General features: G+C 44.9%; 1 protein-coding gene across 2 annotated transcripts in view; it reads left to right on the top strand.

Annotated features, from left to right (window-relative positions):
- METTL24 (methyltransferase like 24) overlaps nt 1–19,294 on the top strand; it is an 81,029-nt gene that overhangs the window by 16,568 nt on the left and 45,167 nt on the right. For both annotated transcript variants that reach the window (XM_053381666.1, XM_053381667.1), the window contains exon 2: nt 18,642–18,740. In XM_053381666.1, the coding sequence (XP_053237641.1) occupies nt 18,642–18,740 (99 nt within the window). The remainder of the gene's footprint in view (nt 1–18,641; nt 18,741–19,294) is intronic.

Below are 19,294 nucleotides of genomic sequence, written 5' to 3'. Positions count from 1 at the left end.
AAGCCAAGGCCTCCCAATGGTCTCCTGGCAGCAGTCTTTCCAGCAGACTGCAGCAATGGGACAGCTGGGAAGCAAGGTCCACAGTTTCTCCTTTCCCTGAACAGTTTTTATTTGAACTGGTCTTCAGAAGAGCTTTATAACTTTAAGAACTGGTGCCTGAGTTTGCTTGTTTTCCTTCTCCCTCCTCTTTTTCCTTTGTGTTGTGCCTTTTAGGTTGGAAGCCCGGGGGTAATCACAGTCTTGTTTATAACTGATATTATATAAGCTACCCCGGGAGCTTTTTTGGCTGAAGAGTTGGGTAAAAATAGTTTAACGAAATCACAGGGGTTGGTGCTGCACATTTCCCATCCTCTGTTGTGCTGATAGACACTTTGATGCTTCAACATGTACAGTCACAGGTATCTAGGCAACAGCCCCACCTCAGACCATGATGTTTCTGACTTGATCCCTGGAGTCCCTGACTCTTTCCTCTAAATTTAGATTTAGAGGCTAAGCTCCTTGGGGCAGGGACCTATCTTTTTACCTCTGTAAAGCATCCTGTATATTGACAACGAAATAAATGATTGATTAAGTAATATTTGACTGTTTCCTCTGGCCCATCATTTATTTAAAAAATCATTTATTGCTCTTACACTTGTTAATATTCCCTCTCTCAAAGGCTCAGGGTGGATAATAACTCTTAGTGCATTTCATAATGAAACACTGGTGTACAATATATTAAAATAATAAAAAAGAGCCTGCACTTAAAAGACCTTTTCCTCTACTAATCCCCTACCACTAGATTATTGTCTGAATAAAAAAGACATTGCATTACTTCCTGGGGATTTCGACTCAGATAATTTGTGCACTTGTCATTATTATGCTTTTTAATATTGTGCTTCAGAATTAATTGCTTTTAATTATTAAAAACTTAAGCTCACATGAGAAATGCAGTAAAAGTGGAGCAAGACACTTTTGCTCAATTCAGGGAAGATGATCTGCACAGGGCAGGCCTTGTTGGATCAGGAACCATATGCAACAATCAGAGGCTCATGATCTGTGTGTTCCGTGCATCCAATTACGGATGTTGTCTTTCCGCACAGCATTGCTTTCAATGGTGCACATTTGAATGTGTATCAGGTGGGGTTTCTAGAACGTACAAAGACTGGTAACACGGGCATTCCAAAATGATACTTATCTTTACTAAGGCACAGCAATCTTAGGAGTGCCCCTCATTTTTATCGGTTTTTTACAGCTCTGAAGTGTGCTTTGCTTTTGACATTTGGCCTGGGAAGACTTGACGTCTCCCCTCCTGGCTTCCCTTAGCACACAAGCTAGTTTACAAATGCGGCTGCTATTGAGCTCTCAGTGGGTAGCTGCACTGGGTAGCTAATTTTTGGCACAAGGCCTTTGTGGGTCAGCTTCAAGTTTTGAGATAACACGCTCTATTATTGTAGGGCTGTGGGATGGATTCCACATGTGGTCAGACTGCTAAATGGCATGAAATCGAATACTGATGGAGAGTGAGAGCATTATTTAACGAACTGATACAAAGAAGGCATTGTACGCGTACACAATGCTGATGCTGTCAAGGAAAGCCTTAAAAAGGCTCTCTCAGGGAAATGCCTTTGAAGTCTAAAAATAGAGGGGGGAACCTACTACTGACTCTTTGCAAGCCCTTCCTCCTCCAAGCTTTCCACTTAACTGGGTGGGAGTTTGACTCTCGGGCAATTACCTGCTGCTTCAGAGGAAGCCATCTCTGCTTCCAGCAAACACCCTGTGACATTCAGCCAACAAACTCTCAACCTTTTAGGAGAAGACTTTGTAGCTATAACTATGTTTCTCTCCAGTAATGCTGCATTACAAATTATTTAAACTCCAGTTCTTGACATGTTCATGTTCAGTAAGGCAATCTGTATTTCAGTGGTCGACTGTGTACAGATTAGCAGCCTAAAATGTGGTGAAATAGTTTCCCCCTGCTGTGTTTCAAATTGCATGTGCACATTGCTGTACACACCGGGGGGGGGAGTCTTCACTTGATATGCATTGCCCCTTTGGTTTCCTCATGCCTGCAGGACCCCCCCTCTCCCGTTCCTGTTCACAAAGCTGTCATCTTCTGTCTCAAGCGTAGCACATCTCGACTTAACTGCAAAGTGATTGTGGCTTATATGTTCAAATCAGATGAAAGCTGGTTTGATAGGAAATGCATCAAACAACACTGTTTCCCAAGGAACTGCAGGTTCAGTATGAATCGTGGCTGACCTCATGTGAACACAACTTCAAACACCAGCAGCAGGAGAGTACTGGAGCCAAGAGTACACAGGAATGTGTGCATAGCCGCAGAGCTCTTTTAAAATTGCCATCACTTTAACTTTACCTACAGAGGCTGCAGAGTAGCTATAAGAATGCCACCTTTTGAGTAGCTAAGCACAAATTGTTGGTGCAGCCAGTATAAATGTAAAACAATCACTGGTGTTTGCAGTGTGGAGTGAGGCAGTTCAGTTGCAGAAATGTGGTGGGCTTCTTTGCAAAATTAGTTTTCCTCCCTCAGCAATTCATTAGCTTGCTTCAGTCACAGATGTTAGTAGAGCAAATCATGAACATGGGGAAAATAGCCTCTAGGGTCTGTTTCCTATCCTTTTTACTGCAGGTAAATTATTTGCATTGCATTATCAATGAATTTACATTCAGGATACAATATGTATTAAGAATTAATAGTTCTCAATCTCAAGCCACAAGAGACTTATCACTGGCTGTGTACACACGCGGCAGCTTAAAATGGATTCGATGCGTCTCATTTGTGCATGTTTTTTGCATAGTCAAGATGATCTTCTCATCTTAAGTGGCAGACTGCAATTCCCACCCCCGTGCTTTAGTTCAGATTTTCTCAATTTGTGGATAATGCGGAAAGGGGGGGTGGGAATCCCAACCTAAACGTGCATGCTACCTGACTGTGGACATTCTAAAGTGTATTGTTTTAGTGGATTTTTTTTTAATTAAAAATTAATTTCTATACCACTCTTCATCCAAGGCTCACGGAGCAGTTTGCAATATAAAAACAAACATAACATAGTAACAAGTAAAGCATGTAAAACGTGTAAACCATGGCTTCATTTGTCACCTGCACCCAGCAAGCACCCCCTTCTCCTAGTTTAAAAGGCCATTGATTGTTTCATTAGCCAAAGGCCTGGGAGAAGAGGAATATTTTGCCTTGCGCCACATATGTGGTGATGTTTTGCTGGTTGCAACGACCATCTAGTAACACACTTTCTACTTCTGTTGACGATGTGCTCCGTGGGTTGCTGGTGGGATTGGTCAACGCACATGTGCTGTTGTTTTGAAAAGCTGTTTTTGTGCAAGTGTGGTACAGTGGTACCCCTGGTTACAAACACCTCGGGTTACAAACACTTAGGGTTACAGACTCCGCTAACCCGGAAGTAGTACCTCGGGTTAAGAACTTTACCTCACTCAGGCTGAGAACAGAAATCACATGGTGGCAGCGGGAGGCCCCATTAGCTAAATTGGTACCTCAGGTTAGGAACGGACTTCCAGAACGAATTAAGTTCGTAACCAGGGGTACCACTGTATATCATAAAGCTTGTATCTCAGAAATAATGGGAAAGAATGACTGCCTTCACAGGTAAACGAATACCTGTGTGTTTGCCCACAATGGACTTCAAGTTTCCAGAATTCAGGAAGGGTAGGGAAATATAAATTGAGGAGGAGGAAGTGACAATGCACCCCATCAGGCACAGCCCACTAGGATGGCTGAGAAACATTGAGATACGAGTTCAGTTGAAAGCTCTCATGTGACAAATATGTACAAAAGCGCATGGGGAATGGAACTGTGTGATCCATGTACACACATTAAACATGTGTACATAACAGTTTGAGCCACTCATACTCAAATAGTCAAGTTTGGTTTCCTGAATCTGGAAGATAAATGCTGGAGATCCAACTGGGTTAAAGGAAGTGTGGAGGAAAGATCTGAATATATGGATTGAACAGACATCCTGGAATGGCTTATGTAGTAGGAAAAATAGCAATTTTCTCAGTAAATCAAATGTTAGAGACGTTTTGTGTTTCCATGACTCACATATTTATTGCTAGTCCTTGACTTGTGATGGTTATGTTAATCTTGGCTGTAATGCTGAAGAGCAATTAGAGAATTAATTAGCTGGATTTCTGTTTTTCACACTTATAAAATGGGCATGTAAGGATAAAGATTGTGTCTTTCTTTTTGTCCATCTGCCTTGTAAGCAGAAGACATGTTGGCACACACAGGGAAGTGGATATGTTTTGGATTATAGTTGCTGGCTGACATTGAGCAGTGCTGCCAGCAAATAAAATGACTCCAAGTGGGGGACACAATCAGTCAGATTTAGCAACATAGGATCATGGAATATTGGCTGAGCAATTCATTTGAAAAAAAAATTGAGGCACAGAAAGAAACCAAAGAAAATATATGTTAAAAAAATATTGTCAGGAAAGTGATCGTGATTCTGGCACACATTGCCCATTGAAGTAATGTGAAAATGGTCTTTTAAAACAAGCAGACACTCCCCCCCCCCCCAGCAGGTGCTAAATATTTCTCTCTGGTCATGGAATATTGCTGGTTCTTAATGTTTTCGTTTCTTTTCTTCACGTACAAACGCCTCTTCTTAAGCATTTGGTTCTGACCTGAGGCAAACCCATGGCTCCCCAGGTGGTAGAACATCTGCTTTGCATACAGAAGGTCCCATGTATAATCCTCAGCATTTCCAGATAGGACTGGGAAAAGATTCCCTGCCTGAAACACAGGAAAACCAGTGCCACTGCAGAGATCAGGCTGAAAGATCTCTAACCCTGAGAGCTGTCCTTGTGGCACATGGAGCAAGAGCGCTAGGCTCTGCTTCCAGCCATTGTCTCTGGTCCAAGACCTCTGGTGCCTTGCAGCATGGGTATGGCTGGTGTAGATGTCATTTCCTTCACAATGATGTTATTTCCATGTGGTCCATTCACTGCCACTGACATCTGGATTAGCTTGCTACATACGGTAGATCAGAGAATTTAGACTATAGCAACCTGAGAGCAACTGGTGTGAGAATTACCTACATGACACAGATGATCTATATGGTGAGTGGTACTTCACATTATAGCATGTAGGGTGCTGTTCGTGGCAGTCTCCTTGTGGGGCAAACTGACCAAGATCCAAAGTTCTCTGGAACTAGTTCCATGAGCTCAAGGGGGAGGGTAAGACTTGTTGTTCGTAATCAGCATTCCCCATGCCAAAATGCAAGCTGCTTTCCAAACTGAGTGGACTTTCAAAATACAGTTTTTGCAATATGACATGTGGGTCAGGCAATCCAGAGGTGGGGGAATCCAAAAAACACAAATATTGGGATAGCACAAATCTCTTGTGTGAGCCCAAGCATGGGAATATAAGAAGAGTTCTGCTGGATCAGACCATGTCCAGCATTCTTTTCTAACAGTAGCAAAACAGAAGCCTGTGGGAAGCCCACTGTCAGGACATGAAGACAATAGCATTTTCCTGCTTGTGATTTCTAGCAGCTGGTGTTCAGAGCAGCTCTTTGTACCCAAACCATAATATACAGGGCTGGCTGCCCACGACTTAACTCTCATCCATGCTATTGCTATGGGAAAGAAGGATAGTACACTGTCACCTGCTCTCGGGCAAGCGGACACATCGGTGCCAGCCATAATAAAGTATATGGGTGTAAAAGTCGAGTTTGGAGAACAACATTATGGCCATCAATTGAAGTGAACCGTTAGGGAGTAACGGCAGGCTCACACCCTCTGAATTCACATGTAGAAAGCAGCCTTACATCCTGTCAAAGGTTTTGTCCAGGTAGCCCAGTGTGGAATGACTGGGAGTGGCATGGTTCTCTGCCCTTGAGGGTAAAGCAACCCCCCCTTTAAACAAGGAGTATCAATGACAAGGCAGAGCCCACCAGCTGATATCCAAAGATCCTTGTAGTCTGTCATTCCAGTGATATAATAGCTACTTGTAAACTTGGCCTTTGAATGCTTTATTATTGCAGTGTTGCCATTTCAGAAGGACACATGAGACGATTTTAATTGCAGATTATTTAAAGGGCGCATATGCTGAAAGAGAAAGTGGTCTCCAGGGGAACATCAACACAGATTACTGTCTAATTAGGCCAAAGTAAACACTTAAAAAAACCAACCTGACCTTTGCATGTTTCTAGATATTAAACAGATTCTCAAAAACATATAACTATCTCACGGAAGAGAACATCTTCCATGAAAAGAAACATGCAAGAAAAGTTTGCATGTTGGATAATTATTTTTTTTCTACAGCTGTTATAGCACTGCTTAAAACACAGATGGAAATAATAAAGATGGACATCTAATGACTAAAAATGCATTGAAGTATAATCAGGGTAGAGAGAAAGCCTCTAGTCTAATTTTGTGGATTTCCCCCCCTGCTTGATGAAAAGTAACTTAAAAATTTTTAAATGGTGGGCACCTCTGAACACATAATTCTGTTTCTCTTCATTCTTCTTCTTTGATCTCACATTCTTAGGCCCAATTTGTTCACTCTACTTTTTTTAGTCCTGTTGGAATGCACCATGTGATTTTGTCAACGATGTCATAAGGCCACATCTTATGAGATGATGTCTCTTACGTGAGGCACCAGAGACAACCAGCTTCACTGGGAATGTGGACCATTATTGAGTCAAGGGATTGTGAGAGCAGAGAATAAGGGAAATGGTGCTACTTTGAATATGGTCCAATATGTATAAATGAGTCAAGCCTTATGCTATACTATATTTCTGCTGCACAATTTTATAAGATACATAAGTATTTTTATACAGCTATATGCATCTGTTTACATGTTGGTTACTTTAGGCAACTTGGATTGTATATATAGTATATGATATGCTAGAATTATTCATATTGTTAGCAGGATTTTTATTATTATTTTTAGTGGTTAGGTAGGGGGAATTACGGTAACTTCTTTTCAAAATCGAGGAATAGGATTGGAGTTAGAAAAAACCCATGCAGAGAAACTTGACACTGAGATTTTCAAAACATTCCATCCCTATCTTGTGGTTACTGAGGTTCTTCATGAGGAAGAGAAAGGATTAAAAACAAATAAGGAAATGCAATTTTTATAATAGCTGAAATACCAGCTCTGTTGTGCTGTGACACCACTCTGTGCATCAGATGTTAAGTGACACACAGGCTCCTTAAAAATGTAACATCTGTACTAGCTGTCAGATATTCTGCAAAGCTGTGCACTCTCTTAGATGAAGACAGCTGTAGTATTAAACATCCTCTGTTGTTGGGTGTATTTTATATTCCCATGGAGCAATCCAGTAAACATTATGCCATGCTAGAAAGAATGTGGAACTTAAACAACGTGCAGTGCAGCACATTGCATTTATTTCCATATGATTTTATGCCTAATTGTTTGTGAATTACACTTTCTTACAAAATATAGAGGACTTCCTATAGATGTACATGTAATTCTCAGACTTTGTCTTCTGTTTAAAAAGGTCTGCTTTGCATCTGTATTACAGCCATTGTATGCAGGGAATCATTTGTAAAACACACACACACACACACACACACACACACACACAAACACAAAGCACTGTAGGTGTGTTATGTATTTAGCAGTAATTTTTTAAGACTGCAGTTAACAGTTAACATTTAGATATGTACTGGATAAAAAAGAAGAAATGTAAAACTATAGACATCACAAGCTTTTGTGGTGTTGTTTTTTAAATGATGTTTTAGCTTCTCAAGTTGTGCTTCATCTATATGCTGCTGGTCCTGATATGAGAAATGACATGTGTGGATAAGAATTTTGTGCTTTAGAAATCTCTGTCCTAATTGGATCCGTTCATTAACTTTGAAAGGAATTTGTGTCATCCATTGGACAGGAAATCTAATTGTGTTTAAATTTATGCCCTACCATATTCTTGTTACTGTCAAGATCAAAGGTCCGAAAAACCTTGACTTGCGGAGGTTTTAGACTGTCATTAATTTTTGGTGGGATTCAATCATATCCCAGCAAATTCAGACTGTACAATTAAAGCTGATGTGGAGCCCTTGTGAAATAAAGCTTGGACTTTTTGTGACAAGGAAAGTGAACAGAAAATGCACTGAAAAGTGTGGGATAATACTTGCTCTGAGTGCTCTTTAAATGGCCTTCAGCATCTAACCTCTTCGCAAACAAATAAGGCTGAATGCTCATTAAACATGTCATCTAGAAGCAACTTTGAACTTTGATAATAGTTTTTCTTTTTTCTTTTTCAGACACACATGCACCCCCTCCTCCACCCAAAACCCAATGTTCCTGGCCTGACAAGTTGGCTGGTAACACTTCCTCCTCCTGAGATTGGCTTCCTGTCTAGGACCCATTTGTCTCAAATGTCTATGGAACCATCAGATTATTTTCCATAGCTGGTACCACCATCTCCAATTTGCTTTGCCAATGTTTACAAGCACCTGGCAGTTATATTTGGATTACCTGACGTTCCCATTTATCATGTAGAGTTTAAAATGACTCCTGTTTTGTCTTGAGGCTGTTGTGATTTAATTTTCTATCAATAATATACTTGGCCCATAATATCTCTGGGATGAATGGACTGGCACATACCTCTGTGCTGCTAAAGCAGCCTCTTTTGCCAGGTTAGCAGAGCAGAGGACATAAAAGTATAATACTGCAATTGCACTGATGTACATTCAAACATGTTGAGAGACAGCATACTTTTATCCTACTTTTTAATTCCCCCGCTTCTGCTTTTACATGGTGCTACCAGTGGTCTTCCATTCAAGGGGCTGATCAGGTCCACAGCTGGTTAGCTTTAGCAATGCTACAGCATTAGTTGCTCTTGGACAATTCACTGCTCCCCAAAATTTCTTATTCCTTTTTAAAATGTCAGATTGATTTGCCATGAGCCAAGCTGTTCTGTTGTGATAAGCATAGTGAAATCCCTCTCTGTACAGCCCAGCTTGTATTTGTTGGTTGATGGTGAACAACAGGTGATTCTTTACATAAAATACTTTACAAGTATTTCTTTACATAAAAATGGTAAAATGGCCCAAAAGCTTGGGGTCATGAGATAAAAGGAACGATTTGGGCCCTTTGGATTTTGACTGAGGGAAAATAAGCTTTTGAGTTCTTAGCAGTCTTGGGGTCTGTTTCTGCTTTAGCACTGCTTGGTTTTGTATATCTTATCTTCCCCTGCCAGTAACACCCTCCCCCAAACCATTGGCCATGCTGACTGGGGCTGATGGGAATTGTGAACCAACAACTGTTTGAGGGCGCCATGTTGGCTAACCTAGACACATGTCTTTCCACAAAAAGTAACTACATTAGATCTGCCACGATAAAAAATTCTTCTCAGAATTTTATTTTATTTTAAAAAATAAAGACAAAAGTTCATTTTGTTGCAGCAGATGTTTTCCCCACCCGCTGCAAGCTATATGTAAAAATACATTTAAAATATAGGTTTGGATATGCTAAAGTTCACTTTCTTTTGTGTGGTACATGCACTGCCTGCCACAAAGACATTTCTGAATTAAGTGGACTCAGGTCTACATATGTCCTTGGCTTCTGCCTGGGAATGTGTTGTCAATTCTCATTCTCATCTCTGCCTTCTGACCTGTCAGAATTCCAGCCTTCAAGTTCCTTCAAATGCTGTCTGGCTGTAGGAAAGTTTTGAATGGTTTTGGAAAGCTTCACGCTTCTCCCTCCCAATGGGTCCAGGCAATTCAACACTGCTGCCTAGAAATGAGATAGCAGTGACAGATGCTGCAAGTTGGTATTTCAGCTTCAGTTTTGAAGGGCATGCAAGCTCATTCATTGACCAGTAATGGAAAGTTAAGAGAGTGCAAAAGAACAGTTTAAGTGATGGAAAAACCGAAGTCGGCTTTCTGGCTGTCAATTGCAAAAAATTTCTAAAATGTTCTTTTCATTATTCCTCTACAAGGGGACGAGGGAGAATTCTACCCTCAATGAACAAAAAGCTTCGTGTAGTGTTTTTGGCTCCCAGCAAGACAGTGTTTATTTAAGCTGCAAAAATATGACTCACGCTATCCATTCATGGCTGTTGATCTGGTCTGACTCTCATCCCCCTTTTGTCTTTGAACTTTGCCCTTTCCCTCTCATTACATTCCACCCTGCTCCCTGCAATGTGTCTACCATCCATCCTTGCAAAGGATCCTTTTCTGGTAGTCCTAAGGATATGACCTCCATGAAGTCCGTTGTAGATGAATTCAGAGCCTGGCACCCAATTTACTTTTGTTTCTGTTAGTGTTCTTGAATGGTACAAGGCGTTTCTATCATAGGCTCTGAGTTTTTTTATGATAGAAACAGGGTTACCAATGTGGTGCAGTGGTACCTCAAGTTAAGAACTTAATTTGTTCTGGAGGTCCGTTCTTAACCTGAAACTGTTCTTAACCTGAGGTACCACTTTAGCTAATGGGGCCGCCGCGCTACCACCGCACAATTTCTGTTCTCATCCTGAAGCAAAGTTCTTAACCTGAAGTAATAATTCTGGGTTAGTGGAGTCTGTAACCTGAAGCGTCTGTAACCTGAAGTGTCTGTAAGCCGAGGTACCACTGTACTCATGGGGTGGAACGGCATGGGCACTCACAAAGCCTTCAAACTCCCATGCTCACTGCCCCCATGGTCATGAGGAGGTTACCTTTTCTCTCTCTTGAAAAGCACATAGTGTCACTCTTCCCATTTCATTTTTAAACACAATTTCCCATTTTCTCTTTAAGCTCTATGTGCTTTCCAAGGCCCAGATCAATTCTACTGGATCCAACTTTTACTCACCTCCCTTGGAAAAGCAAAAAGTGTACAGGTGCCTTCTCTCTTTCTGCTTCTGCGGGGGGTGGGGGAGAGGAGTTGATCCAGTGGAGGGGAGAAGGGATGAGAGGGGCTGGCCTAAAAAGGTTGGAGACCTCTGCCCTATCAAATCCCCAATTGCATTCTTGTTTGGGGACCGTGTTTTAGTTTCCAACCTCCTAGAATTCCTGATGGGTACCTCCGTTCCCATTATTCTTACATATATTTATTTTCTCCTTTTCTGTGCAATAGAGGAAAAACACAGGTTTTCTAATCCATGGTCTCTAATGCCAACTCTGCTCCTCCTACTTGAGCTCACTCTTCTTAATGATAAATATCAGGAGCAGGACACTGGCTTTGTCAGAAAAGATCCCACTAGCACAGTGTTCATACCTAGGATCCAAATCTGAACATACCGGTGCACAAATTAATGAGTGAAATAACTCCTCATCAGAACTAGGCCTGGGCGATGTATTGATGCATCACCCAGGACCGGTTTGAGGGCCAGAGCGTGATGGCACCTTCACCCAGCAGTATACCGTGGGTGGGGCTTGCCTGACACCCTCCACTGCCAGCACCTGGCGCATGGAGGGAGGAACAAGCTGCATCAGCCCTGGCCCCACAAGGTGCCAGGGTGAAACCACCACCACTCCCGCTTTTCAACATCCTGATATGTCACTACATCACAATGTTTGGCTGGTGATACATTGCCCTATTCAGCACCTCTTCTAACAAAAATCCCTGTGGGACTCAACGTAGTGATACTTGCCATCAGAAGCTGGCTCTCACTTCGTTTGCTTTTCCTGTGGTTGGCATTAGGTGTATCATAGAGAACAGGAGAGAGGAAGCATAACTTCCTACTTCAGACATCATACATTCCCCCACTTCCCCAGTCTCTGAATATCAAATGAAACCACTGTTCACATCTTAGCCACAGCGTATTAACAGCATGGAAGAATCCTTTTTAATTCCAGCATCCCCAGTAGGGCAATACAAAGGCAAACCAAAACCCTATTTCTCCAGGCAAATGGTAAACAAAACAAGGAAGGGATGAGGGAAGGAAAGAACGAAAGTTGACTGATGTTGCAGCCATGGAGTCTGCATTTAACCGTAGTCTTCCTGTGGAAGGTGGGAGGAAGTAGCAGATGTTCAAATGAGGCTGTGCTAGTGGTTATGCAGGTTTCAGCTTGTCCCTCAGCTAAGTCAATGGAGTCTGATTTCTCTTCCTTCTGAAGCCAGATGAAAGTACCTCAATAAAGAAATTGGAACTGTGTTGTTCCACTTCAGTTGCTATTGAACTCTAATGCCCATCAGGCCCCAGCCTACATGGTCAAAGGGTGGGAGTTGTACTCCAACAATATGGCCTGGCCACTGATGCGCCACCCCTGCTTTAAAAGAGCATTATTTTTTATGTATTTCTGAGAGGAAAAGGGTGGCCATATGCATTTTTGACATGATGACAGAGATTCCACCAAGGGAATGGATTTCTGGAGGGTGGGAAGGAATGCAATTGCCTTTGTTAATGCAAGCACATTTCCTCAAGTTCTTTCCTGTCCTATTTTATGTGTGAAAAGTTATATGCTAGGCTGACAGGATCTCCAAGGTTTTGAGCTGACAGGTTTCACAGATTCCAAAAAGTACGAACAGTGCTGACACTAGCTTTCCCTAGAGATGAAATCAAGAGCATGCCATGCTGTGGGCAACAACATTGCCTCTTTCAGGACACCACAGAATGGTCTCGATGGGGGTGGTGGTGGAATAACTTTTCTCTACAGGTGCAGAATAGCTTCTTGTATTATAAGGTTAGATTCACAAAATCAGAGGCCTGATTTGGGGAGCCCTGTTTGACAATAAGCGCTTTGCAGCTTTTCATATGATCTTGGTCTTTCTTTCTGACTTCCTCTAAGTCTAGATAGGCTGCATCCATTGTTCCACATGGCTGGCAGGAACAGATACAGAACAAACTTGTGTTTTTATAAATTTTTATTCTTACCTCATAAAGCCAGCCACAAAAAAAAGAAATCCATAAAATGGGATCCAGTGTGGATGCGGGAAATTATAGGACAGTTAACTTTATTCTGCAAAAACTGGTGCCAGCTGTGATGGGATGGTGAGCTGCTTGTGCGTAAAATCCTAGTCCCTCAGAGTTTGGCTAAGTCCACAAACCTCTGTCTGTGACGGAGCTCCTTAAGCATGGCTCCATCAGTCGCTCGTAGAATCGGACAGTGGGCGTTTACGGAACTTCTTCCAGCATAAAAGCTCCTTAATGGAAACGCGTCTTCTGGACTCTCGGCGTGACAGTTTCTGGCGAGGAGTAGGTGTCCCTATGGGAGGTCCTGAAACCTCCCCACTATTTTCGCTGGAAGTGTCTCTGAGCCCTCCCTCCGACTCACTTTCCCTTGGAACTCCACCTCTCCCCCTGCTGGTTCCCTCCTCAGCTGAATAGTCTCTCTCAGTCTCTGTGAGCCCTTTCACCTCCTGCTCCTCCGATGGCAGTTCCCTGACATCCACCTCCCCTCCAGGGCCCCCTTCACCCCCTTCCCTCCCCTCCTCTGCGGGAGGCGAGGGAGCAAAACCCCTGAAAGAACCTCCCTCATCTTCCGAAGTTTCGAACACTTCCCTCCACCGGTTGCTGTTTCCGGTTTCCAAGTACTCCTCCTCATCGGAGTCTGTTCCTTCTTCCAACTCTGATTCCCTGAATCCTTCCAGTTCCTCCTCATCGTCGGTGGTGCCAAAGTACTCCCTCCGGAACCTTGCTACTGGCTGAGGTTTCCTGGGGAACCTTTGGTGGAACGTTTCGATCAAGATCTCGTCACTGACCTCCTCTGCCGTCACCCAGGTGTTTTCCGACTCCGGTTCCCCTTCCCACGCGACCAAATACTCCACCTGATTACCCTTCCACCTGGAGTCGATGATCTCCGCCACATGGTTGCTGCTTTCCCTTTCTTCTAAGACTGGCCCCCGTGTGGATACCCCTTCACCTTCCCCCCTATATGGTGACAGTAATGACCTGTGGAATACTGGGTGCAGTTTCATGTGGTTCGGTAACCGGAGTCTGAAAGCCACTGGGTTGACCTGTTGGATGACCTCAAATGGTCCCAATCTTTTGGGTCTCAATTTCTTGCAACCCCCCTTGAACGGCAACCCTTGGGTTGACAGCCAGACCTGACTCCCCACCCTAATGGTTTCACCTTCCCTTCTGCTCTTGTCTGCCTGCCTCTTATATTCTTCTTTGGCCCTTTCTAAGTTGAGTTGGAGTTGACGATGGATCGCTTCCATTTCTTCTACAAAATGTTCGGCGGCCGGGACACTCCATCTCTCCCCTCCTCCCCCTGGAAACGCCCTGCGGTGGCACCCATAATTAGCCAAAAAGGGGCTCATCCCGGTGGACACATTCTCCGCATTATTGTAGGCAAATTCCGCTAGCGCCAACTTTTCGACCCAATCGTTCTCTCTGTCATTGACATAACACCTCAGGTATTGTTGGAGAATACCGTTTGCTCTCTCCGCCTGCCCATTGGTCTCAGGGTGCCTGGCAGTCGAAAAGTTGACCTCTACGTGCAACAAGCTCATAAGTTTCCTCCAGAACCTGGACGTGAACTGTTTCCCTCTGTCGGAGACCACCCTCAAGGGGGCGCCATGCAGCCTAAAAATGTGTTCTACAAACAATTTCGCTGTCTCTTCCGCCGTGACTGCATGTGAGCAAGCTACAAAGTGACCCATCTTAGTTAACAGGTCTACTACGACTAGTATGGCGGTTTCCCCCTGGGATTTAGGCAGATCAGTCATAAAATCTATCGATACCGCCTCCCACGGTCGTTCTGGTGTGGGTAACGGTTCTAATAACCCCGCTGGCGCCCGCCTTTCTCCTTTGGCTCTCTGGCATTGGTCACACCCTCTTACATACTCCCGTACATCCTCCCTCACCTTGGGCCACCAAAACTCCCTGGTCACCAACCACATGGTCTTGTGTTGCCCAAAATGCCCCGCTGTGGGGTTGTCGTGCAGCTGTTTGAGTACTCTCCCCCTCAATTCCCCTTCGGGTATATATAGTGCCCCTTTGTAATACAATGCCCCGTTTCTTTCTTCAAAACCTCCGGGGTCTTCTCCCTCTCTCCTTAAACCTCTGAGCTTATTCTGGGCGTATTCATCATTTACCGTTCCCTCTACCAGTTCCCTTTGCCCCACCCAGGCCGCCCCACACACCCAGCGGTCCTCTGGGATAATATGTCTCTCTTCAGGCGCTCCCTCCCCCTCCAAATATTCAGGTTTGCGTGAGAGAGCGTCCGCTCTGATGTTTTCTGGACCTGGCACATAGCAAATTTCAAAATGGAATTTGGAGAACTCCTGGGCCCACCTCACTTGTCGTTGGTTGAGCACTCGTGCCGTTCTCCAATACTCCAAATTCTTGTGGTCCGTACACACTTGCACCTTATGCTGTGCGCCAATTAGTAAATGTCTCCATCTCCGGAACGCTTCGTGAATGGCGAGTAGTTCTCGGTCATATACGGTGTAGTTCCTCTCGGATTTGTTCAGCTTACGCGAAAAGAAGGCACACGGTCTCCATTCCGACTTATTCCTCCCCGGCTGAAGCAGCACCGCCCCCACTGCCCGGTCTGAGGCATCAGTTTCCACTCTCATGGGTTTTTGTAAATCCACATGCAGGAGCTGTTCTTCCGAAGCGAATGCCCTTTTCAATTCCTCAAATGCTTGCTCCGCCTCCGCCGTCCAAACGAATTTCTTCCTGCTGCTGAGACAGTCCGTGATGGGAGCCGTTAAGTGGGCAAAGTTCTTGATGAATTTACGGTAAAAGTTCCCAAACCCTAAGAACCTTTGCACATCCTTTTTCGTTTTCGGTGTCTTCCATTCCAGCACCGCCTGGACCTTGCCTGGATCCATGGCTAATCCCTTGTCTGATAAGCGGTACCCCAGGAATTCCACCTCCTTGGTGTGAAACTGACACTTCTCCACTTTCACCCACAGCTGGTTTGCTTGCAGTTGGCTCAGCACTTCCCTGACATCCTTTACATGCTGCTCCTCATTCTCTGAATATATCAACACGTCATCGAGGAAGGCCACGCAATTCTTGTAGAGCAGAGGTCCCAGGACGTGGTTCATGAACGATTGAAAACATGCTGAGCCTGATTGCAATCCGAAGGGCATAACTAAATATTCAAAAGCCCCCAAAGGGGTGAACATGGTGGTTTTCCATTCATCCCCTTTCCTTATTCGTATCAGGTTGTATGCCCCTCTCAGGTCCAGTTTCGTGAATATCTTTCCCTTCCTCACCCTGGTCAAAATGTCATCAATTCTGGGCATGGGGAAAGTCACTGGTTCTGACACTGCATTTAGGGCCCGGTAGTCCACTACAAGCCTGGGTTTATCCGTGTTTTTTTTGTCCACAAAAAACACTGGGCTCCCCCCCACCGCTCTGGACTCTCTGATGAAGCCCCTCTTCAGGTTTTTATCAATAAACTCCCTTAACTCCTGCATTTCCCTGTCTGACATGGCGTACAGCTTGCCCACGGGGAGCTGGGCTCCAGGGACCAGGTTAATTTGGCAGTCAAAGGCTCTATGCGGTGGTAGTTTATCTGCTTCCCTTTCGCTGAAGACCTTGCTCAGGTCAGCGTATTGTTTGGGCACCTTCCCTTTGTCCGCCACTTCCGTCCCTGCTAGAAAGGCTTTTGCCCCTTCCGGCACCTTTCCCTCTCTGCAGTGTTCCAGGCAATGTGCTGACCCAAAGGAGACCACTCTCTGATGCCAGCCTACTAGCGGATCATGCAACGCTAGCCAGCTCATTCCCAAAATAACGGGAGCCCCTCCCAGGGTGGCCACATTGAACGCTATCCTTTCGGTGTGCCTGGCCACCCTCATAACCATTGGGACGGTCTGTAGGCTAACTTCTCCTCCCAACAGCTCCCTCCCATCGATCGTGGTCACCTGCAGGGGGTTGCTTAAAGGGAGTATCTGTATCTGGTGTTCAGCTGCAAACTCCTTACTCATAAAATTACAGGAGCTGCCTGAGTCCAACAGCGCCTTTGTCTTTAGTGGGTATCCGTTTGCCAGCTCTAGCAACACCTCTATTACTAGGGCTGGTCTTGGAGGTTCCGGAGTGGGCACTTTTACTGCTCCTTGGCCTGGCTGCTGTGCCCTGACGGTGGCAGCCAGGCGTTGGCTTTTACTGGCTCCTGGACTCCCTCCTCCTTCCCCCCAACAGCTCCCGCCATCCCTTGCCATTCCTTTCTTTGCGGGCAGACTCTGGCAAAGTGACCTGGCTGCTGGCAGAGATAACATTTCTTGGTGCTCTTCCCCTCCTTCTTCCTCCCTTCACTGGGATTTGAAACCGCGCGCGCGCGCACTGTTCCAATTTCCATCGGCTCTCCTGGCGGGAAATTTGGCTCCGGAATCTCTGGAATGCGGAAATCCCTCCAACGCTCTCCTTTCCCTTCCCGCTTCTCCAAGGCTCTTGCCTCCTGGCGCGCTCCAATGGTCAGCGCTGATTTGGTCAGCTGGTCCATAGACTCCGCCCTGGGCGCCCGGGAAAGTTTGTCTTTCACCGCCGAAGAAAGCCCCTCTTCAAAAAGCATTTGAATGGGTTCCGCCGATAGGTCCCACCCCAATTTATGTATCAGCATTGTAAACTCAGTCCAGTACTCACGAACCGATCGGCTCCCCTGTTTACAAGCCATCAATTGTCTGCGCACCAGTCCCTGTTCAATCTCGCTGGAAAACATCAAATCCATGGCGCGAAAAAACTTCCTCGTGTCCTTCAGCATTTCACTATTCCCTGCCATCAGGGGTCTAACCCAGTCTCTCGCCCCCCCTTCGAGATGGCCAACCACAAACGCCACTCGCGATGCCTCGTCGGGAAAGTCGTCAAACTGCAGCTCGAGAGCATACTGCATCTCTGTCCTAAAGGCTTGATAGTTCCTGGGGTCCCCCCCAAACTTCTGCACCAATCCTGGCATCTTTCTTGCTAGTGTAGCGCCTTTTGCCTTTTCTGCATCCTGCGCCCTCCTTTCCTCTAGCCTCGCCGTTTGCAGTGCTAGCTGGACTTCCAACACTCTGTACTTTTCTTCCAGGCTTGGACCCTCTCCAGCTCCTCCTGCTCCCCCGGCTCCGGCTGGGTTGCTCATGATGCCTCTCTGCACAAGCTGCTTTCAGGGACTGTCCGATTGCTGTGATGGGATGGTGAGCTGCTTGTGCGTAAAATCCTAGTCCCTCAGAGTTTGGCTAAGTCCACAAACCTCTGTCTGTGACGGAGCTCCTTAAGCATGGCTCCATCAGTCGCTCGTAGAATCGGACAGTGGGCGTTTACGGAACTTCTTCCAGCATAAAAGCTCCTTAACGGAAACGCGTCTTCTGGACTCTCGGCGTGACAGTTTCCGGCGAGGAGTAGGTGTCCCTATGGGAGGTCCTGAAACCTCCCCACTATTTTCGCTGGAAGTGTCTCTGAGCCCTCCCTCCGACTCACTTTCCCTTGGAACTCCACCTCTCCCCCTGCTGGTTCCCTCCTCAGCTGAATAGTCTCTCTCAGCCTCTGTGAGCCCTTTCACCTCCTGCTCCTCCGATGGCAGTTCCCTGACACCAGCCATCACGGGAAGCAGTGGCAGTGGCAGGCAAGGGAAAAAGAGACAGTAGTATGGCATACTGGTGCGTACCGCCTAAAAAAAAGCACTAGGTGGAAGTATTATTAAATATAATATATATATTGACATAGTATACTTAGACTTTCAATGCATTCTGCTCTAGATCTAGAAATGTCTTTTCTTGAAAATATGTTTGTTCTTGACTATGCTAATATTCTTTTTGTCCCTCCTTGGTATTCCAGACAATCCGCTGGCACATAAATTTGCAACCCTGGGCAAGTCCTACAGCATCCCTGAATAACGAAGCCAGCAGGCTCTTAAAATACATCAGCACTGCACAGGTTGGTTTTCATCTTGACAGTCATTTAGGAAATCACAGTTTATATAGATTTGTTCCCAGGAAAGAAAATCTATTGCATTATCATACAGCAAGTAGCATAATGGGTAAGGTATGACCATTCATTTTGTGATTTTACCATTTAACAGGCACTGCTTCAGATAAAAATAGTAGTCAAAACAAAAGTTCTAAAGAGGTGTTCTGATTCACAAAATCCATCATTACCTTGAAAACTAGGAAGCTTTGACAGGGACTTTATTGTGTGTGCATTTTATGGAGCACCGTCTCTAAAATATTGAAGCACTTCCGAGTATTTATTTATTTTATTAAATATACTTCTATTCCACCATTCCATCTATCGAGCTCTAGAATATGTAGCTTCACAATAACTCTGTGAAGTAGATTAGGCTAGTGACTGGAATAAGTTCACCCAATGAGTTTCATGGGTGATTCTTCCCCAGTCCGAGGCCAACATATATGCACTCCCCAGGGTCCAAACTATTGGTTTTCAAGAAGAGAGCTGTGGGTGATATCCAACATTGTTCAGGTAGACTTCAA

Source organism: Podarcis raffonei, chromosome 3, assembly GCF_027172205.1.
Source record: "Podarcis raffonei isolate rPodRaf1 chromosome 3, rPodRaf1.pri, whole genome shotgun sequence".
Lineage (NCBI taxonomy): Eukaryota > Metazoa > Chordata > Lepidosauria > Squamata > Lacertidae > Podarcis > Podarcis raffonei.
This window is presented reverse-complemented; position numbering and strand designations above follow the sequence as displayed.